The sequence below is a fragment of the Aotus nancymaae genome, unplaced genomic scaffold, assembly GCF_030222135.1.
Source record: "Aotus nancymaae isolate 86718 unplaced genomic scaffold, 86718_ANA_hifiasm-v0.15.2.pri h1tg000012l, whole genome shotgun sequence".
NCBI classification, from domain to species: Eukaryota; Metazoa; Chordata; class Mammalia; order Primates; family Aotidae; genus Aotus; species Aotus nancymaae.
The window spans coordinates 33029053-33056273 of record NW_026988423.1 but is presented as its reverse complement, the minus strand read 5'-3'; the positions used below and the strand labels follow the sequence as shown (position 1 = coordinate 33056273).

At 41.2% G+C, this 27221-nt stretch overlaps 1 protein-coding gene and 1 pseudogene across 1 annotated transcript; both read left to right on the top strand.

The window, feature by feature from the left end:
- Positions 1–469: 469 nt before the first annotated feature.
- LOC105729646 (serine/threonine-protein kinase D2-like) lies at positions 470–3045 on the top strand (annotated as a pseudogene).
- A 42-nt stretch (positions 3046–3087) lies between these two features.
- On the top strand, positions 3088–3713 carry LOC110568347 (apolipoprotein C-I-like). The gene is made up of 2 exons (XM_021671110.1): positions 3088–3136; positions 3412–3713. Exons 1-2 carry the CDS (start codon positions 3088–3090, stop codon positions 3711–3713), a joined length of 351 nt encoding a protein of 116 aa, XP_021526785.1.
- The last annotated feature ends 23508 nt before the right edge of the window (positions 3714–27221 follow it).

Genomic DNA, 27221 nt, shown 5'->3' with positions numbered 1-27221 from the left:
AAGAAGATTGTGAACAGAATTCTACCTCTGTGCCAACACTGTGACCAGGGCCCATTTATTGTGAACAGGTTCCTGGTATGTTTGCCTGTTCTCCCAATGAATCACAGGTGGCCCGAATGGAGTTCCATAGAGGTCAGTGGCAGTCAGGAGAAGGCTCTGAAGTAAATAGGAAAGAACCAAAGATGGAAGACATATGTTGTGGGGGGAAAAAGGACTGAGAGTCTTTCAAAGAAAAGAATGGTAGGTAAACAAGAGTGGAAGGAAAAAGTAATCAAAGTTTCAGAAGATGGGGCAAGATCTTGACTTGGGAGCCAGAGACTAGCAGCCTAGGGAGGGTCTAGAAGAATGTGAGAGCCGCAGATCCAGAATAAAACCTATCAGTCGTTCAGAGTGTGCTGGCCTTCCCCATTCCCTCCCCCATTTCAACTGCAGTGGAGCAGCCCTGGAATCATCGAGTGCAGAATCCGATATGGCCAGTGGTCAGGGCTGGGGACTTGGCCCCACGGACGAGCAAGCCTGCGTCCTGGACGGCTGTCCTGTCTTATCTGCCCCAAGAGAATCCGACCTGTTATGTGAACACGAGAGACTTATCACAGCTTAGAGGATTTACAGGGGATTTGATTGCTGCTTTGGAGTGGGCAGACTCACTGTGCTCAGATGGGCCCCAGCAGATTGTGGCATCTTGTTTTCTTAAACTAGGGGAGGGATTTGATTAGTTAGGAGGGCCCTCAGTTTCAGAGAGTGAGGAGAGGTAGAGAATATGTGTGTGTGTGTGTGTGTGTGTGTGTGTGTGTGGTGGGGGTGGGGGGGAGTCGGGGGCAGAAAGTGGTGCACAGGAATAAGACACAAAGTGGATGAAAGAATTTATTTTGGAAATTTCTCTGCACAATAACATATGCACACCTTCTTGGCTTATAGGAAAGAAAGCTGGTCTTTTTATTTTTATTTTTTTAAACTTCTAACATAGGTAGTTTTGAGTAAGCTTATAAAACAACTCTGAAAACTAAAGAGACCCCTACCAATTTACATCTTACTTCTCCTGTGTTTCAGTGGCCCTTGTGTTCAGTGTTGAGCAACCAGAAATGTCAAGAATTGGCTGTAAACCAGGACTCATCCCCTTTTGCCACATTCTATGAGGTAAAGCTTTTTTTAAAATGTGGGAATCTCAAAAACAAAAATAATATGTTGTGAATGGATCCTTACAATAAACAAAGAAAACAGAATGATTACCTTAGGATATCAACTTTCACATATAGTTTAAATATTACTACCACTTGAGATCAACCGAATACTTTTAGCTCTATAAAGTTTCCATTATTTCATTTAGCCAGAGAAATCTGCCAGCTAATATTTTATTAAGTCTGAAAATACTTTAACCAGCCCTTTCTATATCTATCAAGTTCAAAGAGATGATATAGTTCATGTATTAAGACTCCATAAAGTTTAGTCCTAAAAATGTGGATTATATTTCCAATACTTATTAAACATTTTTGTCTATTGGCTGATTTATTTTAGGCCCATGGGCATATGTTTTCATTGCATGGTGGGCTTAATTCATATGCTCCTTCTAGATGGTTCTAGCATCTTTCTGTTTATGAAGATCACTTAAGATGAAAGGCATTAAAATAAAGTTGATTTTAGGTATCTAGCCATGTGTTTAATACAGCCCTTCTTTATAATAATTTCTGGTCCTGGGCATCAAAGAAAAAAAAAATGAAAAGTCGGCACTGTTCTCTTAAAAATACGTCAAGGCCCCCAACTCTTTAACAACACAGGAAATGTCAAATATTATATGGATATAAATAACTCAGTAAAACAGGGTTACAAGAACATCTGGCTTTGCACAGTTCCACGCACTCGGCTGGCGCAAAGATATTTCAGTAATACTATCCAGTCGTCGGGTTGTGTGAGACTGTGGGGCACAGAAGGGAATTTGAGTGTCGAGTGAAAAATGTGCTTGTAAAAAGGTCTGGGTTGTTATCTGTCTAATCCGTCCTAATCTGTTCAGTCATTTGCTCTGGGGGCTCTTAAGAGAGGAATACTGACCCCCTCTGGAAACCAGTCTCTTAGACAGATACCCCTTGGGGCTCCAGGGTTAGGAAGGGAGGGCAGAAGGTTAACGACCCTCCCCTTAAGAAGCAAGCTGCCCCAATGATAACTGGAGAGATCATTTTTAAAAGGGACATCTCAATTTTTAGGAGGACTTGCAGCTTTATTTCAGGTCTCACACTATGGAGGCAATCTGAAGGGAACATAGTGACACCCATCTTTGCTCTCGTCCGTTTTGTCTCTTGCCTGATCAGTTCCATTTCTTGATTCCCTTTCTCTCTTTCCTGCCTCACATTCTTCACTGTAGGCTTTCCTTCTATTTTTAAGATCTGACTTCCTTGGGCTCTGGGCAAGCCACCATTTGTGGAAGGCAGTTTGTGCAGTTTAGACTATTTGGTGTTCATCTCACTGATGCTGGCATCAGCTGACCCGTTTCCTCAGGTGAAGCTGTGTGACTGGCTTTGCGCGTATCATCGGGGAGAAGTCGTTCCGCCGCTCTGTGGTGGGCACGCCGGCCTACCTGGCGCCCGAGGTGCTGTTCAACCAGGGCTACAACCGCTTGCTGGACATGTGGTCGGTGGGCGTGATCATGTACGTCAGCCTCAGCGGCACGTTCCCTTTCAACCAGGATGAGGACATCAATGACCAGATCCAGAATGCTGCCTTCATGTACCCGGCCACCCCCTGGAGCCACATCTCAGCTGGAGCCATCGACCTCATCAACAACCTGCTGCAGGTGAAGATGCGCAAACGCTACAGTGTGGACAAATCTCTCAGCCATCCCTGGTTACAGGAGTACCAGACATGGCTGGACCTCCGAGAACTGGAGGGGAAGATGGGCGAGCGATACATCACGCACGAGAGTGACGACGCACGCTGGGAGCAGTTTGTGGCAGAGCATCATCCGGGCCACCCACGGACAGGGATTTCGCTGGGGCCCATCCACCACAGGACCACGACATGCAGAGGCTGACAGAGCGCATCAGCGTCCTCTGAGGCCCTGTGCCCTCCACAGCAGCTCTTCAGAGGATCCCAGCAATGAACTGTTTTAGGGAAAGTGGCTTCCTGCCCAAACTGGATGGGACACGTGGGGTGGGAGGAGGGAGCTATTTCTAAGGCCCCTCCCTGTCTCCCCAGCAATTAAAATGGACTCATCTCTGGCCCCATGGCCTTGGTCTCCAGAGGAAAAAATAATAATAATAATACCCAAGCCCTCCAGCAAGGATTCAGGTTGGTGCTGACTGCCCGGGAGGGACGCCCGCCTCCCCGCTGCGAGAACTCCAAAGAGGAGACGAGGGAATCGTGGAGGGAGGGAGGGAGAAGGGAGCCGCTGACCCCCTGCACCCCTGCCTCTGCCTCCAGAGTGCCCCTCCGGCCCCGCCGTGAGGCTGTTCTTGTCGCTCCTGGTCCTGGTGGTGGTTCTGTTGATGATCTTGGAAGGCCCAGGCCCAGGCCCAGCCCAGGGGGCCCCGGAGGCTGTGGACCCCTCCAGCGGCTTGGATAAGCTGAAGGAGTTTGGAAATACCCCGGAGGACAAGGTTCGGGAATTCTTCAACCGAGTCAAAGAGAGTGACATTCCTGCCAAGACTCGGAACTGGTTTTCAGAGACACTGCAGGAAGTGAAGGAGAAATTCAGGATTGAATCCCGAGCACCTGAAGGGTGATACCCCAGGAGGGGGCTCTGAAATTTCCCACACCCAGTGCCTGTGCTGAGGACCCCCTCCATGTGGCTCCAGGTGCCACCAATAAAAATCCTATAGAAAAAAAAAAAGCTTAAAAAAGAAAACAAAACTCCAAAACAAATACACACACACACACACAAACCCACACACAAGGCCTTTAAGGTTTATAGTTTTCCCCTAAGTCTATATTACCATGTTCATCATTAAAAAGAATAAAAGGCAACATCATCCATGTCAAAAGAAGACAAAGCAAAATGTAAGTGATAGGTGTATCTTAGATCCTTAAACGACTCTCACTTATTTATTCTGCAAATATTGAGTAACCACTATGTACCAAGCACTGTGGTAGGTAAAAACTCAAGGCTCCTCCTTGCCTTTAAGGAACTCAGTCTAGTGAAGGAGGCAGCACATGGAAATAAAGTTACCATATGAAACAATGCAATACAGTGCAATGCAATGCAATGTTTCTAAAACAAAGTGAACCTGAAAGAAAGTAAATACCGGGTAAAAATAATTTGCTTAAATATCTCTTACCATCTATTGGAATATCTAGTTACACATGCTTCTTCCTCTCCCTTCAGCAGTCTTTCTGGAAGTCATTTGATTTTTAGTTAAAACCAAGTCTAGCGGGAGAAACACAGTTTAGTAGCTGAATGGCCATCCTCCTCAGTACTAGAGCAGGAAGTGGAGGTGAAGCTGGTTTATTTCTGAAGCAGCTGGGAAAAACTGCATTGAGTTGAAAGAAATCCTCTGATTTGGAGTGTGATTCATAGGTATGCAAGATAATCTGGTTTTTGCAGGGGTTCTTGGGAACCCCAAGTACTACCCTTAACACGTATCGTTTTGTGATTTTTTTGTCTCAAATTACCTAATTTTATTCATCAACTAACTGGTTAATTCAAGGACTATGTATCTAAAGAGCTCCTTCTAGGTGTCAAGGTCTGTGATAGATGACAGTCCTTGCTTTCAAGGAGCTCAGTCAGGTGGGGAAAGTCATGTAAACAATTAAAACACAGTGTGACAAGCGTTAGGGATCTTTGCTTGAGATCAGAGGACGATAAAGAAAGCTCTGAACAGGATGCTAAACCCCGGGAGGTGGGTGGATTGGAAGTCATCTGATGAATCAGAGTCATCCTCACACTGAATACTTAAAAGATAAATGGCACATTTCATCCAGAATCATCCTGATTGGCTACATACCTTGTATACATCATTCAGATTATTTCCCAATTCCCTCTCACTGTGCGCTCTGTAAACTTGACTTAAAAGGCATTGCCATTCGTCAGCCTGAACTGAGGACTCTGCCAGAGCCTGTGATTAGCTCCCCAGAACCTTGTGAGGGTTCATCAGGTTGATACGTTGGTGGGATCCCAGCCCCCACAGGTCCAGCCCATCTCCAGACAAACACCCTGTCGAGCATCACCTGCCAGTCTGCTCTTCTACTGCTTTCTCACACTCTTGCCATTCTTTTCCTATTCTATTCCAGGGATTGGACAGAACAAACTGCCTCCAGACAGCGTTGAGATTGTGACACAGCCCAGTACACTCCAGGAAATTCAAACTGACAGAAACTCCTGCCTTCTGCTATTGCAAAAGTGGCTTGGTGTAGCAAGATGCCAGCTCAGGACTGTGGGCTGCCACTAAAGGTTCCTGATCCTCTCTGCAGAGATGGGAGTGCCTGGGGGTGGAGTGGTGGGGGTGCTGAACGCTTTGGCAGGGTTGAGGTAAACACTCAGGTTGAGGCATTTTTCATCTGTTTAACCAGATCTCTTTATATTGTCAAACAAAACTGGGGCTCACAAGAAACAGCTATGCTATTCTTGTTGAGAGCTGGGACAAGAGATGAGAATTTATTTTCTCTGTGGAGGTAAATTTCCTCAAGGCTGGGATGCCAGGCAATTTTCACTGAAACAGAAGGGGTGGGGGCAGGGAGGTAAGCCCTTGGAAACTTTGAAGAAAAGTCTAATGGTACTTCCTATAACCCCACCTTGCCTGAGATGGGGAAAAAAGAGGGCTTTGGTAGTAATGTCCCCACATACTGTGCAGAAAACTCCCTTCTGTAGGCCACCTATTGAACTTTATCCCTAACCCTGTACTCCCAAGCCGTGTCAGTCTCTCCTTCTGCTGACTCAGAAAACGTGACTCTATGTTGTTGTCATTGTTGTTGTGTAGTTCTCTTAACTTCTCTAGGCTGAGTTGAATTTAACATCAGTTGCTTAGTCTTGATGACACTTAAAGGTTAGGTAAATTTTCATGCCACCCAGCCACTAGTTAGAATTCTGTGGGAATATTTGAGATCCACGTGAAAATCCTTGTGCATAGTTTTATAAAGAGGTCTTACTGAAATAGAATACCTGCATTTTAAAAAATCCAAAGCAAATGTCTTGTCAGTGAACCCATTTGTAAACCACTGGTTTCCCTCATGATCCCATTTCACATTTGTAAAGTGCATTTCCCATCCATAGCTGTTTTTGTTTTAAATCATAAAACTCTATAGTATAGCTATGATTTTTTGCAAACTTATTGTCTCACTTGTTTGCATTTTAAGCCTTCTCTACTCCCTGCAAGCCTCTCACATCCCTACTTCACCTCCTGCCCAAGGGACGACCTTGTGACCTACACTGAAAACTAGAAGCCCTCAGGGGGCAACTTCTTTGCCTTCCTGCCACCAAATCTGCAAATTCGTATCAGCCTCCATATTACCCTGCTCCTTTCCTATGACAATGGAGAAAGGTCTCTTGGGTCACCATTTTACAGAGTAGGAAACATGCAGAATGATAAAGAATTGTCCATCATCTTGTATCCAGTCAAAGTCAGTGGCAGATGACTTTGAACTCAGGCCTCCCAATGGTCCCAACACTGTTCTCACTGCATCATGGTGCCTTTTAATTTTTAAAATTAGGTAAGCAGTATTTTACTTCAAAATGTTTGCAGTGGACATGTCTGTCAGGCTTCCACACCCTCTGCAGCTATTTGCAAAAGCCCTCGATCTCTGCTTGGTGACACATGTGGCTCTGGGGAGGCCGACTGTACCCTCAGCTCCAGCTGCAGATAAATCACCTAGCAGCATCCCCCAGCCACAGTGATTGGTTCAGAAGTGGGCCCATGTCCTAAGCTGCTCCAATCAGAGTGGACATAGATGGCTTCTCTCCTTCTGTATGTTATGAGGATGGGAAGCCCGGAACCACTGCAGCTATTTTACTAGTATGAGGAAAGTCACCCTGGGGATAAAACTAATCACAGAAATGGACTGAAAACAAGAGATTTGAAGGAAATTAAAGATTGAATCATAACCCAACCTTCTCGGTTACGTTAGTCATACATTCCTGTTATTTAACTCATTTTGAATTCGGTTTTCTGTAACCTGTAACAGAAAACACAATGGACAGATATAACTTTTTTCTGATTAAAAGATTAATTTTTTTATACATGACATAGACGATTCTGAAAAATAAAAAGAAGAAATGAAAATCATCTATAATTCTACTACCCAGAATAACTGCTAACATTTTAGAGGTTCCTTTCCATTTTTTCTTGGGGAAGAGGTAGAAATTAAGATTTGTTTGTATAGTGTTTTTGTTTTTGTTTTTTTGCTATTATATTACATGAAAATTTACATGTCCTTATGTGATCACTGAATATGACAACATGTTTAAACCATTTATACTTGTATTCAAAATAAGTATGGTTGAATTTAACATTCCTTAGTTTTACGTTTTGTGTATTTCTTTGTAATTTCTTACAATTTCATTTTTAAAATGACTTGTGTTATGTAAAACAATTTTTAGATTTAGTTTGTTAAAAGAAAAACTTCAGACACATTAAATTTAAGGGAGTTTCCTTAAGCAATGAACAATTCGTGAATCAGGCAGCTCCCAGAATCCTAACAGATTCAAACAGACTACATATAGAGCAGCCACGTGGTGGAAGATTTATAGACAAAAAAAAAAACAAAAAAAAAGGGAAATGACATACAGAAATCGGAAGTGGGGTACAGAACAGCTGGATTGGTTACAGCTTGTCCTTGGCCTTATTTGAACACTGAGCAGTGTATGGTTCAAGTAAGGCTGCTGGGATTGGCCAAGACTCAGCTATTGTTACAGGCACATACTCCTAAGTTAGGTTTGCAATCTTGTCTACCTATTAAATTAAGTTGCAGTTCATCCACAAGGACTCAAATATAGAAGTGCAGAATCCTTCTCAGGCTACATTTAATTTGCTTTAACAAGTTTTCCTTAAACATTTACTGAGCACTTGTTCCTTGAAAGGCTCTGGGAACAATGAGTTCCTGCCCTTGTGGGACATTTCAGATGTTTAGTCAGAAACACACAAAGATAAGTGTATTACTATAAATATGGTGCTTTTTTTTTTTTAAGCCAAATGACATGTGTATGAGGTTAGTGGGTATAGCCACACATTTAGAGTGGTGGGTAGACAGGAGGGTGGGCTGTGAAGTCAGGGAAGGGTTCCATGCAGAAATGATGCCTGAGTAGATTAGGCAAAAATGGAAAGAAGTTAGTTGGAGTGAGGGAGGGCATGTAGGGTAGGGGAGACCCTTTTCTGCAGAGGGAGAAGAATGGCCAAAGGCCACATCAGGAGGCAGCTCGGCACATCTGAGGACCTGCAAGGTCACTGTTGGAATGCATAGTGAGGGGAGATGGTGGGGTGTGATTGGAGAGGAGGCAGAACTAGACCACAGAAGCCCTCAGGAGCCAGGCTAAGGACTTCATACTTTCTCTTGAGAAAACTGGGATGGCATCAGAGAGTTTTAAGCTAGAGGAAGCAGATAGCATTGACCTGTGACTCTCAACACCTGCCTGAGGCAAAGATGGGCTGGAGGCTAGAGAGATTGCAGCAGTGTGGCTTGGGATTGGTGGCAGTGCATCGAGGTGCAGGAGTGCTTGAAAAGGAGATGCTGAGGAGGGTCTGTGCGTAGGACTTAGTGATGGATTGGATTTGGTGCATGAAAATGAGGGAGAGCTCGAAGAGATGGCTGGATGGGCAGTGGTGTATTGAGGGAGAGGATCATGAGTGCAGAGAGATGCAGGAGAGCCTGAGGTGACAGGGGACGTCATGTGCTTGTGGGATGTGTGGCCTGGAGCTTGCAGGACATTTGTTGGCTAGAGAAACACACTTGGAAATAATCAGAGCCGAGATGGAAATTGCGGTCATGGCTTGCAGGAGATTGTCCTTCACGAAGGAGGTTAAGAGTGAGATTCCCACTCACAAGAGGGTCTGCAACTCAGCTTTCAGGAGCAACAACTTGTGGATATGGAGAGTGACCCTCCTAAGGACACTGAGAAATAAGAGAAAAAGCTGAACGTGCAGCCACAGCATCCAAAGGAAGAGAGTGCCTCAGGAAAAGAAGGGTCATAACACACACCTACAGCCACTGAGAGCTTAGCTCAGTTGAGGACAGGGAAATTCTGTTAGAGTTGCTGGCGCCTGGGCCTTCAGTTTAGCAAGAACTATTTCAGAGATGTAATGGGGCAGAAACCTTGTTGTTGTGGTTTGAGGACAGTTTAGGAGAAAAGGGAATGAAGACAGATTTTATGAAAATCTTCTAGGAATTTTGCTGAGAAAGGGAGTACATAATTAGGGCTAATTGTAGTTCTCAACTTTGTACAATAATATTACTTGAGGTGCTTTGAAAAAAACCCATTGCTGAGGCCTCTCTCCAGACCAATGAAATCAGAATCCATGGGAGTCAGACCCAAGCACTGAGATAATTTAGAAAGCTCTCAGGTGATTCTGACATGCAACCAAGACTGGCAATCACCAGGTTAGCAGGAGATGTGGGGCTGAAGATATACACAAACGGCTGGACGTGGTGGCTCACGTCTGTAATCCCAGCACTTTGGAAGGCCAAGGCAAGTGGATCCTTTGAGGTCAGGAGTTCGAGACAAGCCTGGCCAACATGGTGAAACTCTGTCACTACTAAAAATACAACAACAACAATGACAAAAATTAGCTGGGCATTAGTGGTGCTGGCCTGTAATCTCAGCTACTTGGGAGGCTGAGACAGAATTGCTTGAACCTGGGAGGCAGAAGTTGTTGTGAGTCGAGATTGTGCCACTGCACTCTAGTTTGGGAAACAGAGTGAGACCCTCTCTCAAAAAAAGAAAAAAAAAAAAAAGAAAATATACACAAAAGGATTATAGAGATTTGAACATGCTTAATTGTTGACAAGAGAAATCTAGATGTGATAGTTGATTTTTTAAAAAAAATTTTAATCTACATTTATTTAATTATCCAAAGTGAAGAAAGTTGCTTTTTAAAGCGTTTCTAACAGAAGATGATACATTTACACCATTTTTACTTTGCCATACACCCTCTTCCTTTTCCTTAGTTTTTAATCTAGATAATGGTTGCAATATATTCATTTTTTACACTCTGTATTTACTCTTTTTTTTTAAGCCAAACTGTATCCAGTTTTATTAAAGATACTTTCCATAAACAATCATGGTATTTCAGGCAGGACATGGGCACACAATCGTTAACAGTATACAACAACTTTCAAACTCCCTTCTTTGATGGACTACCAAAAATCAGAAAGCCACTATAAAACCCAACGCAATCTTCATCTGATGCTCTGAACAGGGAAAGTTTAGAGTGAGGGTTGACATTTCACATTTAGCATGTTGTTTAACAACTTTTCATGAGCCGACCCTGATTTCAGGAAGTGAGATGAAAATGGCAGAATTTATCTGAAGATCCACAATCTAGAAATGGAATCACTGCTCTATTGACAGGTGCCATGTCAGTGGCATCACTGGCAAGTCCAGATTGCCTGACACACTGGTAACCAATGACTGGGGGTCATGTCCCAACACATGTTTGGGCTTAAAGGAGTTAAGTCTATGCTGAAAGATGGAAAGGGAGAAGACGACATAAAAAAGAATTTGTTTTTCCATACCACAAAGCTTTTGTGTGCCAAGGTGGCCATGTGTGTCAAAGTCAGGGAATCCCTCCTCCTGGGAGCTAAGAGGAAGCCTCTCAAAACTAGAAGGAAAAGGTATTTCCCCACGCAGCTTTGGAGACATTCTGTTACTGACATATGCCCCTTCCCCCAAAACAACAATGAAGTGTTCTGTGTGCTAACAACACAGCTTAAAAAAAAAAAGTAAAACAAAATTCTGCATTTTTATAAAACTTGATAAAAATTAGTATTTCAAACTGTACAGTCACCAGAAGTACACAGTTATCAAAAATGCACACACTTCCCTTGGCAGCTCCAGCACCTTCGGCTTTCTGTGCCTGGTCTGTTTTGGCATCTCCATTTTCTGCAGGGTTATTCCCCTCCTTGCCAGCATCAGCTTTTCCCTTTTCCCCTTTGGGTACCTTCTCTCCCTCCTTTGCAGGGGCCTTTTTAGGCTTGGGCTCTGGCTTTGGAGGAGCAGGTTTAGCAGAACCTCGCGGATCTTCTCTGTGGTTCGTCCTTCACCTTGGCTTTATCTCCTTTAGCGTCCCCTTCAGCCTTTCTCTTGGGCATGGTGGTGGCGACAGCGGCGGGACGTAGGCTCTGGGCGCGGGATGCAGCGGCGCGAGGGCTTTGGTCGGTTCAGGGGTCGTTCTCATCTCTCCTTCTTCTCACTGCTCCCTGTATTTACTCTTTTAAAATCACTTCTGACATTTGCACTTAATTATGTAACCATGGTTTAAAACAATTACTTAGGTTTAACTTTGCCTGGAATTTGTTTAAATGCTGCCTGCCAGTATGATGACACCTTGACACTTTCATATCTGGGTTCTGAAATTCCTCACTCATTTTCTGTGTTTGCCAAAGGGGTACATAGTATTCTATTCTGAGTTCTTGCATGGTTGAGAATGTTTTCTTACTGTCTTCACAAGTGGAAGACAACATCAGTGAGCATAGTGTTTTCATCTTATTTTCTGTTGCGCTATAAGCAAGATGGTTTTCCTACCTGCATAGTTGTAAGGAATTTTTCCTGTTATCCACATGTTTACAATAGAGTTCCGGAATGTGGCTACTGGTCGCTGCTTTTGCCTGGGATATGGTGCTCACTTTTGGTCTCAACAGCATAGCTTCCTCCTCAAAAGCGTGCTCTTCAGCTATGACTGCAGTCGCTGCGCTGGTTTCCATCGCTTTGGTTTATTTCTCTGGACACCATTGTGCTCACACTAGACCTGCATTCTTTGTCTTCTGTGTCTAGCATCTTTCCTCTGTTTTCGTTCTGGCCCTTTCCTTTGCATTCTAGAAAAGCTTTTCAAGTCTATTTTCCAATTGCTGATTGTTTTTTCTGCCATTTCAATTCTACTTTTTCGTTCCAACATCTTCTGCTATTATATTTTTTATTTGCTTGTAATCTTCCATTATCTTGCTCATATCTTTTCATCTTTTCTCTTTCTTTCTATGTTTCTCTGTGTCGTTTTTTTCTACCTCATATTCTGTTTTCTGCTCAGGTGTCCTATTACTACTTCAAAGAGGCCATATCTTCTGACATTCTATTAAAATTACTTCTTTAGAGGTCTGATATTTCCCAGAGACTTTAAGATGATGTGCCCTTTCCTTTTCCCTTTCTTTCTTTTTTTCTGAATTGCATTTTTCACCATAAGACTCATTGCTAACCAAACAAAATGGTTGCTAATATACACAGTGTGTGGATTCCTGTGTGTCCTCTGGGTCCTGGAGCTACGTTGAATCCCCTTTCTATGTCAACAGGCACATGTCAGGCACACTCAGGGCTGAGCTAACTTCCCAGCATCTGGCAGCGCTTCCTCCAGCTTGGTCTCCCGACATGACAGGGCATTTTCATGCTTAAGTCTGATACCTACACCTCCTGGGAGGCAATGCACTACCTCTGCCGGCTTTATTCCTGACTCTTCAGGCTCTTGTTAGTTGTGGAAGCAAGTCCTGATGAAGGTATGAAGGAGGGCTAGGGCACAGGCACCCTCTGGATGGAAGTGCCTGCAATGCAGAGGGAGAGCGGACTGGCTCCCACCACCGGTGCTGACCTCACTCCCCAAGGCAGAGTAGAATGGGAAGGTGACCAGCTGATTTGCTTCGTCCCGCACACCCTTGGCTGCTTTTGTCAGGCAGGATCCATCCGACTCATCTTTGTGGGAAGTCTTCTCAGATTCTGTCAATATGCTTAATTTTGGGTGTTGAGAATTTTTGTCTTTTTCTGTCTTAAGAAGAATGTCAATGGAAGGGAGGCAGAGTCTTAAATGGAGGGCTTAAATAGAGGCCAGGTGCAATTTCTTGCCTTTATCTTAAGGTTTGAGTGGTGATACCAGAGAAATAAATCTTAATCAATTAAGATGAAAGCATAAAGCTTTTAGCAAAGACAAGGAAATGGCAAGCGTCAACCTTACGACCGGCAGCAGGTGGTTTGTGGGTGTGTAACCCTCCATGTGGAATGAGCGTTTTCTTTTTTTCTGCAGTCAGAATTATTCTTATATTCCAGACCCCCTCCACCTCTGGCTGCATAGATTTCTCCTTCCTTTGGAGATTCTGGGATTTCCTACATTTCCTAAAAACTGTTCCATATTTTCTATTAATAGCAGGGTGTTTAAAATGTGCTTAAAAATTAGTGCTGCAGAGTCTATGGGATATTGTGTCATAATAAGAAATATAGCCTGTAATCCCAGCACTTGGGGAGGCCGAAGCAGGAGGATTCCTTAAGGCCAGGAGGTTTGAGACCAGCCTAGGCAAAAATGAAATGATAACTAATAATGATATTAAAAACGATAATAATTATATATATACACACATATATACAGGTATATACACACACATATATATATACGCACGCGCACGTGCACACACACACACACACATATATATATTTGAGCTTTTTCCCTAGTTCCTGGCACAGAACTCCTAAAACTCTTGGAATCTCCTGAGTGGCGGGTGTGAGCAGAGCCTCTTTTCTTATTTATAATAAAGCTTTCTCAGCTGTATCAGATTTTACGCTAAAGCGGTAACTCTTGGAGGGTGGGAGCTGGTTCTCAGAGGAACCAACCATGTGATTAGAGGGTTAAAACTTTCATACCCATCCTCTGACATCTAGGGAAGGAAGAAAGGCTGGAGATTGAGTTCAATCACCAATGTCCAATGATTTAATCAATCGTGCCTAGGTAATGAAGCCTGTGCAAACCCACTGAACACGAGGGTTTGGAGAGTTTCCATGTCGGTGAACAAGAATACATCCATGTTCCAGGAGAGTGGTGCACCTTAACTCCACAAAGAGAGAAGCTCCTGTGCTCAGTACTCTTTGTGGCCTCACTCTATGTATCTCTTCATCTGGTTATTATTCATTTGTATCCTTTATAATCTCCTTTGTAATAAATTGATAATAATAGGTAATAATAAATTTCACTGAGTTCTTCAAGTCATTCTAGCACATTATTGAATTCAAGGAGAGGCTGTTGGAAAGCCCTGATTTATAGCTAGTCTGTCAGAAGTGCAGGAGGCCTGGACCTGTGATTGGCATCTAAAGCAGGGGCAGTCTTGTAGAACTGAGTCTGTAACTTATGGGATCTAACATTAACTCCAGGTAGATAGCGTGAAAATGAAATTGAATTGTAGGAAAGCTAGTGGGTATTTGGAGAATTGGGAAATAATTTTTGGTGGAACAGACCCACACATTTGGTGTCAAAAGTATTGTGAGTATAGAAAAACATTATTTTGCTTTTAGTCTGATTGTGTGGGAAAAAGAGTGTGCTGGCAGACTGTGACCCTGTAACATATGGTGTCGATACGGTTTGGCCGTGTCCCCACCCAAAATATCATCTTGAATTATAATCCCCATAATCCCCACGTGTCAGGGAGTGACCAGGTGGAGGTAATTGAATCATAGGGGCAGTTTCCTCCATGCTGTTCTCATGAGAGTGAGTGAGTTCTCACGAGATCCAATGCTTTTATAAGCGTTTGGTAGTTCCTCCTGTGTCCATTCTCCTTCCTGCAGGGTGAAGAAGGTGCCTTGCTTCCCCTTCACCTTCCACCATGATTGTAAGTTTCCTGAGGCCTCCCCAGCCATGCTGAACTGTGAGTCAATTAAACCTCTTTCTTTTTTAAGTTACCCAGTCTTGGGCAGTTCTTTAGAGCAGTGTGAGACGAGATTAATACAGGTGTAAACCAGACATTGCATAGACTTAGCTGGCCCTGTGAGATAAATACCCATGGGTTGATAGAAGAAAAGTGTTTGGAGGACTTGCTAGAGTATTAATCAACATTGCATAGTACATTTGGAAGTGAGGTTATTCCATTTTTTAGTAATAGCCAAGATTTATTGAGCATGGAAATAGATACTTGAGGTACATCAGTGAATATGACACTTTACCTGCCCTTGAGCAACTGATGGTTCATCAGTGGAGACAGATAAGTAACCAGAATATTACATGTGCTCAGTAGACCTGAAACTGGAGTATGTCCATGGTACTATGAAAGAGTGAAGGAGGGGGACTGATACGGCTTGGATGTGTCCCTACCCAATCTCATCTTGAATTGTAGCTCCCATAATTTCCTCACATTGTGGGAGGAACCCAGTGGGAGATAACTGAATCATGGGGCAGTTTCCCTCATACTGTTCTGGTGGCAGTGAAAAAATCTCATGAGATCTGATGATTTTATCAGGGGAAGCCCCTTCCATCTGGCTCTCATTCTCTTCTCTTATCTGCCACCATGTGAGGATTGCCTTTCACCTTCTCCTATGATTGTGAGGCCTCTCCAGCCACATGGAACTGTGAGCCCATTAAACCTCTTTCTATTGTAAATTGCCCAGTCTCAGGTATGTCTGTATCAGCAGCATGAAATGAACACATACAGGGACAATGAAACCAATTGCAGTAGATTGAGGGAGACTTCCTAAAGGATCTGAAGCATGTGCTCTAGAAACAAAAGAAACCACAAAAGGAAGTCGGCATTTTTTTAAAAAAAAAACCTCTAGTATAGAAGGATATATTCCTCAACTGAAAAAAAAATCTAAGTCTACAGAATCAGAGGGCACGAAGATCCAGTCAAGTTCAATTTTCCAGTCAAGTTCAAAAAAGTATTCATGGTGAGTGGTCGATAGCACAGATTCTGAAGACAAACCATTTGGACTTGAAGCCTCCAATACTTCACTACTTATGAGCTGTTTGAACTTGGGCCATGCACTTAATCTCTGAGCCTAGTTTCCTCTTCTGTCAATGGAAGTAATAACAGTATTTATCTCATAATGTTTTCTTGTATAGATAAAATGAATTAATGCATGAAAACTGTTTAGTTTCCAGCATATAATAAATATTGGATGTTGGTAGGCACATTCTTATAAAATTACCAAGTTTCAAAATTAGTAGAAAAAATCTTTAAATTTTCTAGACAGAAAGAACAAATTATAGATAAATAAGCAATCAGACTGGCATCTGACCTCTTGTCTGCAACAGGGAAAATTATGAAATGGTCAAATAATGTAACAACCAATGAATCTAAACTAAAATCTAATGGATTAATGGTAGGCTGTCTGGAAATTCATTGCAGGTGCTAGATAACAACCCTTAAAATAAAGGTATAGACCATATAGGCTGTAAGGGAGATTCTAATACTCTTCCAGAATTAAACAATCACAATAAAATGAGCTGAGGGAGTGGAAAAAAGAACAATTTTGTAAAGACTACTTTTTGGGTAAAGAGGAGTGGGAAGAAGCAATGTTTTAAATATCTCTTCGTATTAGAATAGAGAGAGATGTGGGGGAAAAAATCTCTTGGAGGGAAAATAGTTGGCATTTTGTTTTCAAGCAATAGTAGAGAATTACATGCCAGATTAAGGGCACTTGAAGGAAAATGGTAACCCTCAAGGGAGAAGAAATTCTGGGAGAACTCTAACAAGGAGAGAAAATTCAATGAACAGTCACTTAATCAAATAAGAAAAAACAGGGACAAAGGAAAAAGAAGAAAGAAGCAAAGTAAAATTGATAGCAAACATAAACTGGAGCAGCCATATGGTATGGTGATTAATAGCCCTAGTGGACTTGAGACTTGACAGTTCATTCACATAAAGTACTTAGAACATGGCGGCATTAGATGAGTGAGCCTTCTCCTCTCCCTCCTCCTCCTTCTCTCCCTCCTCTTCTTCCTTCTCATTCTTTATTACAGTACATGTGGATGAACTGAACTCTGTTATTAAAAACAGATATCATGCCAGAATTTAAGGAACATAAGTAAGTTATATCCTGTCCCTTAGAAAAATACCTAAAGTGAAAATGATTAGATTAAAATGAAGAAATGAACAAGCATTACACCTGCTAAATGCTAACAAAAAGAAAGAAGAAGGGGTAAAATTAATCTTATAAAAGTTTACATTTAAAGAAACTAAAAAAAAAAAAAGGAAAGCCTAGTTATAAAAAGCTGAAAAAGTATAATTTATGAAGATATATAAGGTATGAATGAGTTTACATCAAACCATATATAAAAAGTAATAAAAACAAAAAACTTGATAAAAATAAAATTACAGGAGAAAACTACAATGCATGTTTCTTAGAACTTGTAATATCATGTAGACAAAAATAAGTAAGGTTATTGGCCAATTGAATTATATAATCAATAAATACAATTTAATTAAATATACACATATGCATATATTACATGTATATATGCATATGCACAGATATATATGAGATTCAATTATGTGTACATATTTTCATATTTCAGTTTAAAAATACATACTTTTTCATGTGTTCAAGGAACATTTACAAAAATATATCACGTACTTGAAAACCTTAACAAACTAAAAAGATAATTTGTTTGAAAGATTCCATCCAGATCATAATCTATCATAATTAAAAACAAATAATAAAATATATACAGAAAACTTCCCTCCTGGGAAATTAATTCTCTGAGATTACCCCTTAATTAAAAGAGAAAATCAAAAGTAAGGTTGCAAGCCCTCTGGAAAGAAAAGAAAAGACACATATTTCCACCCCCACACCTATGTGCTTGGGCTAGTATGACTAGTGCTAGGCAGGTCCAGGGAAGCCATTCTCTGCCCAAGTCCACCCGCCATATAAGCATGGGGGTGCATCTGCTGCCAGCACTGGGGAGGGCCAGGCAGGTGTGCATGGGGGAAGTAGTAACCTTAGGTACAAACTTTGCAGGTTTCAAGTCCTTTGTCTCAGATGGCATGAATACAAGGGAGACTTGCCTGAAGAAGTATAAATCCATTTGCTTGCATGTCTTGGTGTTTTGAGGTGTGGTTTTGGAGGAACTCACACATTTTCACAGTGTTTGCAATAGTTGCGCATGGTGCCTGAGGAACATTTTGCAATATTGAACAATTCATATTACACTTGCATTTGTGCACATGGAGGCCTAGACAACATGAGTCAAGTGTGATAATTATTCTTTACACTTGCAGTTAAAAAGACATTAAATGCAAGAATTCCAAATGGTTTCCTTTTTATAAAATTATTTAACATAAATTTTCAAAAATTATATTAAAATGTCAACTTTTATTAATATAATCAGTTTTTATTTAAAATTTGATATTTATTATCTATAATTTGTACTTGGCCTTTTAATTTTAATTCATTAAAGAATTTTCAAAGAGAAAAACTTTTGAAAACAAATGAACAATAATTTTAATTTTCCCCCTCCTCATATTCACTTCAGGTTTTTGATAACGTATATTAAAAATGTTTACACTTTGAGTGCAATTACATTTTACCTTTAAGTTAGTACTTTTGGTAGAACATAAATTATGTGAAAATCCTGATTATAACAATAAAATTAATGATTTGGCCAAAATGTGAGTGTGAGAAATAAAGGTTTTGGAATAAATATATTACAATTTATTATTTATATTTATCTTTATTTTATTCTCACTCAAACATTGTTGGTTCATTAGAGAGCAATCAAGCCTTCAAGATAAATTATATCCTATTAGTCTTTGATATTTTGCTCATTTTTAACACTATTAAACATGTTTTATAAGATATTGTCATTGCAAAAGCTTATTTATCCAGGAGGACAGAACATATTTATGTACCAGTGTGCTAGCTTGATTTAAACTTCTAAATACTTGGACGTATGCTGTGCTGGCCTCCACTTGGACTCTGGAGCTGGATGCTGCAAATGTGAAGGACGGGTCTGTCACTGAGAGCTGAGCTATCACAGTGCTATCTGTGTAGTGTCTGAGGGAGCCTGTCTCAGGGCCATTTTACAGACTGAAAATCTATTAGGAATTTCCATATTGGATTTTTTTTTTGTTTTGTTTTGTTTTGTTTTGAGACGGAGTTTCGCTCTTGATACCCAGGCTGGAGTGCAATGGCGCGATCTCGGCTCACCGCAATCTCCGCCTCCTGGGTTCAGGCAATTCTCCTGCCTCAGCCTCCTAAGTAGCTGGGATTACAGGCACGCGCCACCGTGCCCAGCTAATTTTTTGTATTAGTAGAGACGGGGTTTCACCATGTTGACCAGGATGGTCTCGATCTCTTGACCTCGTGATCCACCCGCCCCGGCCTCCCAAAGTGTGGATGTTTATAATATACGCCTGCATTCCTGAAGTGGTAGAAACATTTTGTTCTGTAACATGGGGATTATATTTGTACTATTCTTTTTTCAGGTATGATGATAAGGAAGATTTCAGCACAATGTTAGAAAGAGAAGAAATTTTTAAATAGTGGGAAAATTTTGAATGAATGGGGGTGGGGGTCTCTGTAGCACTTAAAATCCACAGAGGCTTTTTTGCTAGTGCATTGCAAGCCACGCTCTTTTCATTATTCATGGAGATTGGTAGAGTATAACTTGGACTTTGAGTAACCCTGACCCAGGTTAATACAAGATGTCCCTGGACATTTTTTTATTTTTTTTTGAGATGGAGTCTCACTCTGTTGCCCAGGCTGAAGTGCAGTGGCATGATCTTGGCTCACTGCAACCTCTGCCTCCCAGGTTCAAGCGATTCTCATGCCTCAGCCTCCTGAATAGCTGGAACTACAGGTGCGTGCCATCACGCCGGCTAATTTTTTGTATTTTTAGTAAAGACAGGGTTTCACCATGTTAGCCAGGATGGTCTCGATCTCCTGACCTTGTGATCCACCCACCCTGGCCTCCCAAAGTGCTGGGATTACAGGCGTCAGCTGGACATTTTTAAAAGGAGTCATGGCTTGCTTAGTCTTCTCTGTCTCCAGATCTGGAATAGCTGGAGTAATTGTTAATTGAAAGTTCCTCAAAGTTTAAGAGAGAGAATGTTGTGTAGTGACTGAGAACAGGGGCTCTACAGCCAGACTGTTTGGTTCCAGAGCCTGTGTGTGCCACTTTCCTGGGTGTTCTCGGGCAAGACCTCCATTTCTTTGTGTCTGAGTTCTCTTATCTGTAAAATGCTAGTATAGACCTCAGAGGGTCAATGTGAAGATTAAATGAGTTTAAAAATGTGCAGATTAGCACCTGACACACAGCAGGCACTATATATGCATTTACTCTGTTTATTTAGTAGGGCCAATATTTGATTCAACAAATATTAATTGGATGGGATGTTTGCCTTATGTCTGGTTGATAAAAGGCAAGAGAATGTCTATCTTGCGTCATGCATTGTACTTAGCTACGGATATCAAAGTAAAGAGGACCTAGTCCCTGCTCTACCTGGGTATGTAGAGCATGGGATTTCAGACAAGTGACCAGGTGATTACTTATTTTGTAAGGTAATCCTGCGAGCTGTGGGAGCAGATAGGAGGGCTCCCTACCTTAGGCTTGGGTAGTCAGAGATTATTTCTTAGCAGAGTGGAGTGAAAACTGTGATAGAGACTCTATGCTTATAAAGGGAAGTGAGGAGTTGAGATTTATTCAGGTTATAATGACATTAAGTATTGTCTACCTGAAATGTTAGGTATTTAAAGAAATAGCAATGGTGGGGGAGGGGAGCTTATTCATCTAGACAGTTGTCTCGGTGTCCCTCCTTGTGGCAGCAGGAGCAACCACAGCCTCCAGCGTGCCCATTCGTGTTAGTCCGCCATGCTCCATGTTCTGAGAATCCTTTAGCGTTCCTTTTGCCTTAGCTCATGCCCAACCAAGAACCATCTCTGGGCTTACAGAGTGTTAATTTATCTTCTGAAACATGTCTTTCTTTTTGGAGACTTCCTTGCAAGTTTCCTGTTTCCATCAGCACCAACAGATCCTGTAAAGACTTTGGGCTCAAGGATTAAGCATGTACAAGAGAGGAGTCAAATGGCACTGAACGCTCCCAAAGGATTTCTTTTTCCCCGCTTTCTTTTCTTGCTTCCTTCCTTCTTTTTCCTTATCTCTCTGCTCCATTCTCCACTTGCCCCAAATCCTCAGACTTCCTCTGTAGATTCCAAATAAAGATTTCAGAGACTTTAAGGGCCTCTATTAGGCAGGGACGCTCATGGGTCTACTTTAGCTTTGGATAAAGCAGTTATTTGATGTGATTATACAAACAGTATAAAATCCATGGGTAATTAAAAAGCTCCAGAATCTCCCTTTCGCCTTGCAAAATACATCCCCTGACAGAGAAATCCACATCTGATAACTCTCACTCATTAGGGTTAAGGCAATAAAAACTTTGCTGAAATTTCAAATGTTGAATGAGAGGGGATAAGTAATAGTCATCAGTACTACAGTGTGAATTAGCTTCTCTGCCATCCCCTTCACACCCTCTCCCTTCAGGGGTCATAAAGGCATGAGATACATGTAATTTTTATAGGAGCTAAGGAATTTGAAGAAAAGAGGAATATTATCTGAGGGATAGAGGCTGATGAAATACTGACAGTGGATGGTTTCTTTTGATGTGAGCTTTGAGCATCTGGAAATGGAACAAAAAATATCAGCAAAGAGGTGATGGGTACAGTAAGATGACCTTTATAATCTTAGATAAAGAAAGTTGTGCACGAGACCTCCAGTTCTCCCCTTCCCTCCCCCTCCCCTCCCCTCCTTCCCTCTCTCTAACCGTTCATCTATTCATTTAACAAGAAGGAGTGCGAGTGCCTATCACAGCCAAGCAATGTTATTTCTACATTCTGAGCATTCACAGATGAACCTGTATGAATCTTGCGCAGGAGGAGCTCAATGCAGTGGAAAGAACTGAGCAAACAAAGAATCACAGTGTACAGTAAAAAGTGTTATGAGGGTTGGAGACACATCAAACCCTTCATGGTGGCATTTTCACAGGACATTTGAACAGGAGTTTGAAGGGTAAATCAAGATTTTTCAAGTGAATGTGATGGGATAGGGATTCCAGCCAAAGCTGTATAGTCCAGGAGGGGAAAGTGGCTCACCTGTGTGTGGTAGAGAAATGGCATAAGGCCTCTGTGTATGGTGCTTAGGGGTCCAGCCACTGCCCTAGGGTGGGGAGCCACTGAAGGGGATAAAGCAGAAAGCCCAGGATAAGACTCAGAAAACATGTCCATTGTGTGGAAATCAGATCAAGAGTACTCATAGTTTTCTTATAAATTTATGTCATAGAATTGAAGGATGAAGAAATGAAAAGGAGGATGTGAAAGCCAAGAGTACTAAGGAGGTAAGCAAGTCCTAAGGGAGTTCTGGACTTCCGTTTAAGCTCGGCATTTTGAGAGAATGGGAAGCTTGTTGAGAACCCCGTCATTCCAGACTGTGGCTATGTCAACACAGAGATCAAACAAAGTGAAAATATGACAAATAGGCGACACATATTCAGCATAGTCATTAAAACCAAAATCCAGTAATTCAGGTTTTATTTCCTTGGTTTTTCCTGCTTGGCTTTTGACATTGATTAAATTAAGTTTGACCTGCTGAAGCCTCCCTTCTGCGTGGACTGCCTGGACCCATCTTTGCCATTTTGGGATTCATTCTTTTTAAGAGAGCGGGAAGAAAGAAGGCTTACAGAATCTCCCTGGCCAGTGGTCAGTGCTAGGGGCCATGAAGGGGACATGGGAGGGGGTGCAGGGACTAATCTGTGTCTCTTTTTATCACTTCCTTTTAAAAACCCATAGACTTCTTATAAGAGAACCCCAGCTGGCCTTTCATGAGCCCATATGAAGCATGTGGAAAATATCCCACATGTGCCATTTTCCTGAGTTAGCAAGCTGGCCTGACTTCTCTTGGGTCCTCCAGAGCAGCCCTGGCGAGGATGGAGGGAATGGAAAAATCATCCAGAGAGAAGCGGTGGGGGAAGCAAATGGAATTCTGGTCAGTGGCTCCTGTTGCTTTTGGCACCTGGAGAGTGAGATTCCCTGGCTGCCTGCGGCCTCTCAGACAGGCAGGAAGGCGGAGGGATGGGACATTCGATGGCCCTCTCAGCTTCTTAGTCCCTGCGAAGCTTTGTTATTTATTTACTTTTACATTTCAGTGGCTTCTAATTTATGGAAACAGGTGGGGAGAGAGGGAAAGCAAGGCGCAGGAGCTTAGATGTGGCCTAAAGGAGCCTAAAGGACTATGAGAATGATACCCTTTCTCCTGTGGTTGAGTGGTGGAGGGACTGAACGTTGCAGTCAGAGTGCCTGGCCACTGGGCGGTGACTCTTGGTGTGGTGGGAGGCGAGCAGTCAGTTTTCTGTAGTTTAGGCCTATAGAGGAAGGCCAGTAGGCTGCTCCAGGGACAATTTGCTAAACAGAAAATCCAGAAATGATGGACCCAAGATGTATTAAGATGTTTGGCACATGGTAGGCAGTCAATAAGTGCTTGAGTTTGGTGCTAGAGTAAATGCTAAAGTCCAAGCTGATTCAGGCTCTCACAGTGCGGATCATTTGTGGACAGTGAAAATTGGACAGGAGCGTACGGATTCTGAACTCGGCTCCTGGCATACGCAGAATGTGCTTGTATGATGCTCATTCTATTTATTGTTTTAAAATTTGTACAATTGTCTTTTTTTTCAACTTTTATTTATAGATTCAGGGGGTACATATGCAGGTTTGTTGCCTGGGTATGTTGTGTGATGCTGAGGTCAGAGTAAAAATGATTCTGTCATCCAGGTAGTGAGCATAGTACCAAACAGTGAGTTTTTCAACCCTTTACCTCTCCTTCCCTCCCTTCTCTAGTAGCCCCAGTGTCTACTGTTGCCATCTTTATGACCATAAGTACCTGATACTTACCTCCCACTTATAAGTGAGAACATGTGGTGTTTGATTTTCTGGTCCTGTGATCATTTGGTTAGGATAATGGCCTTCAGTTGCACCCCCATTGCTACAAAGGACATGATTTTATTCTTTCTCATGGCTATGTAGTATTCCATGGTGTATATGTACCACCTTTTCTTTATCTGGTCTACTGTTGATGGGCACCTAGGTTGATTCCATGACTTTGCTATTGTGAATAGTGCTGTGATGAACATATGAGTGCATGTGTCTTTCTCGTAGATTGATTTATTTTCTTTTGGGTATATACCCAATGATGGGATTGTTGGGTCAAATGGTGGTTCTGTTTTAAGTTCTTTGAGGAATCTCAAACTGCTTTCCAAAGTGACTGAAGTAACTTACTTTCCCACCAGCAATGTGTGAGTGTTCCCTTTTCTCCACAGCCCCACCAACATCTGCTGCTTTTTGACTTTTTAATAGTCATTATGACTGGTATGAGATGGTATCTCATCATAGTTTTGATTTGCATTTCTCTGATGATTAGTGATTATGAGTATTTTTTCATATGTTTGTTGACTACTTGCATATCTTCTTTTGAGAAGTGTCTGTCATGTCTTTTGCCCATTTTTAGTGTTTTTTTTTGGTATTTGTTTGTTTAATTGTTAAAAAGTTCCTTATAGGTTCTGAATATTAGACCTTTGTTGGAGGCATACTTTGCAAGTATTTTATTTTCTCCTCCTCTATAGGTTGTCTGTTTACTCTGTTGATAGTTTCTTTTGTTGTGCAGAAACTCTTTAGTTTATTTAGGTATCACTTGTCAATTTTTGTTTTTGTAGCAATTGCTTTTGAGGACAGTCATAAATTATTTCCTAAGGCCCATGTCTAGAATGGTGTTTCCTAGGTTTTCTTCTAGGATTCTTATAGTTTGATACCTTACATTTAAATCCTTTATCTATCTTGAGTTAATTTTGGTATAAGGTGAAAGGTAGGGGTACAGTTTCATTCCTCTGCATGTGACTAGCCAGGTATCCTGGCACCATTTATTGAATTGGGCATCCTTTCCCCATTGCTTATTTTTGTCAACTTTGTCCAAGATTAGATGGTTGTAGGTGTGTGGTTTTATTTCTAGGTTCTTTACTCAGTTCCATTGGTCTATGTGTCTATGTTTGTAGCAGTACCATGCTGCTTTGGTTGCTGTAGCCTTATAATATAGTTTAAAGTTGGGTAATATGATGCCTCCAACTTTGTTCTTTTTGCTTAGGATTGCTTTGGCCACTCAGGTTCCTTTTTGTGCCTAAGTGAATTAGACTAGTTCTTTCCAATACTGTAAAGAATGGCATTGGTAGTGGGCAGAATGGTGATATTTGTGATATTGATTCTTCCAATCAATGAGCATAGAATATTTTTCCATTTGTTTGTGTTATCTATGATTTCTTTTAGCAGTGTTTTGTAGTTCTCCTTGTAGAGCTCTTTTACCTCCTTGGTTAGATATAACCTTAGGTATTTTTTTGTGGCTATTGTAAATGAGGTTGTATTCTTGATTTGGTTCCTAGATTGGATGTTTTTGGTGTATAGAAATGCTAATAATTTTTATACATTGACTTTGTATCCTGAAAATTTGCTGAAGCCATTTATGAGCTCTAGGACCCTTTAAGTGGAGTCTTTAGGGTTTTAAAGGTATAGAATCAGATTGTTCATGAAAAGAGATAGTTTGACTTCTTCTTTTCCTATGTGGATGCCTTTTATTTCTTTCTCTTTTCTGATTGCTCTGGCTAGCACTTTCAGTACTTCTTTGAATAGGAGTGGTGAGAGTGGGCATCCTTGTCTTATTCCAGTTCTCAAGGGGAATGCTTCCAGCTTCTACCCATTCAGTATAATGTTGTCTATGGGTTTGCCATAGATAGCTCTTATTATTTTGAGGTATGTTCCTTCAGTGCCTAATATCTTGAGGGTTTTTTTTTTTATCATGAAGAGCTGTTTAATTTTTTTGAAAGCTTTTTCTATGTCTATTGAGATGAACATATGTTTTTTGTTTTTAATTCTATTTATGTGGTGAATCAAATTTATTGATTTGCATATGTTGAACCAACCTTGCATCTGAGAATGAAGCCTACTTGGTAATGGTAAATTAACTTTTTGATGTGTGTTGAATTTGGCTTTCCAATATTTTGTTGAGGATTTTTGCCTGTATGGTTGTGAGGGATATTGGCCTGTAGCTTTCACGTTCTGTCTTTGCCAGGTTTTGGTATCAGGGGGTTGCAAGCTTTGTATAGTGAGTTAGAAATGAGCTCCTCTTTCTTGATTTTTTTGAAATAGTTTCAGTAGAATTGATAACAGCTCTTCTTAGTATGTCTGCTAGAATCTGACTGTGAATCCTTCTGGCCTGGGGCACTTTTTTTAGTTAGTAAGTTTCTAAAATTATTGATTTAATTTTGAAACTCAGTATTAGTCTATTCAGTGTTTTCATTTCTTCCTGATTCAACCAAGGGAGATTGTGTGCTTCCAGAAATGTATTAATTTCCTATAGATTTTCTAGTTTGTGTGCATAGAGGCATTCATAATGCTTGAGGATCTTTTTGTATGTCTGTGGGATTGGTTGTAAGGCCAACTTTGTCATATCTGATTGTGCTTATTTGGATATTCTCTCTCTTTTTCTTTATTATTCTAGCTATCATTCTAGTGATCTTGTTTATCCTTTCAAAAAAACAGCTTTCGATTTTGTTGATTCTTTGTATGGATTTTTGGGTCTCAATTTCATTCATTTCCACCCTGATTTATTAATTTTCTTCTCTTTTGCTAGCTTTGAGATTAGTCTGTCTTGTTCTTCTAGTTCCTGTAGCTATTATGCTAGATCGTTAATTTGAGAGCTTTCTGACTTTTTGAAGTAGGCGTTTAGCACTATAAACTTTCCTCTTAACACTATTTTTGCTGCATCTCAGAGATTTTGATATATTGTGTCTCTGTTTTCATTTATTTCAAAGATTTTTTTCATTTCTGCCTTTGATTTCAGTTTACCCAAAAGCCATTCAGGCACAATTTGTTTAATTTCCATGTAATTATATGGTTTTGAGAGCTCTTTTTTGGGTATTGATTTCTATTTTCATTCCACTGTGGTCTGAGAGCATGGTTGGTATTACCTCAGTTTTTAAAAAAAATTTATTGCTCTTCATGGCCAAGGATGTGGTCCATCTTGGAGTATCTTCCATGTGCAGATCAGAAGAATGTATATTCTGTGGTTGATAGATGGAGTATTCTGTAGATATCTATTATGTACAATTGGTCAAGTGTTGAGTTTAAGTCCAGAATTTCTTTGTGAGTTTTCTGCCTCAATGATCTGTCTAATGCTGTCAGTAGGGGTGCTGCAGTCCCCACCATTATTGCATTGCTAAGTCTGTTTGTAGGTATAGAAGTATTTGTTTTATTGACTCGAGGTGCCAATGTTGGGTGTATATATACTTGGAATAGTTAAGTCTTCTTGTTGAATTTTATT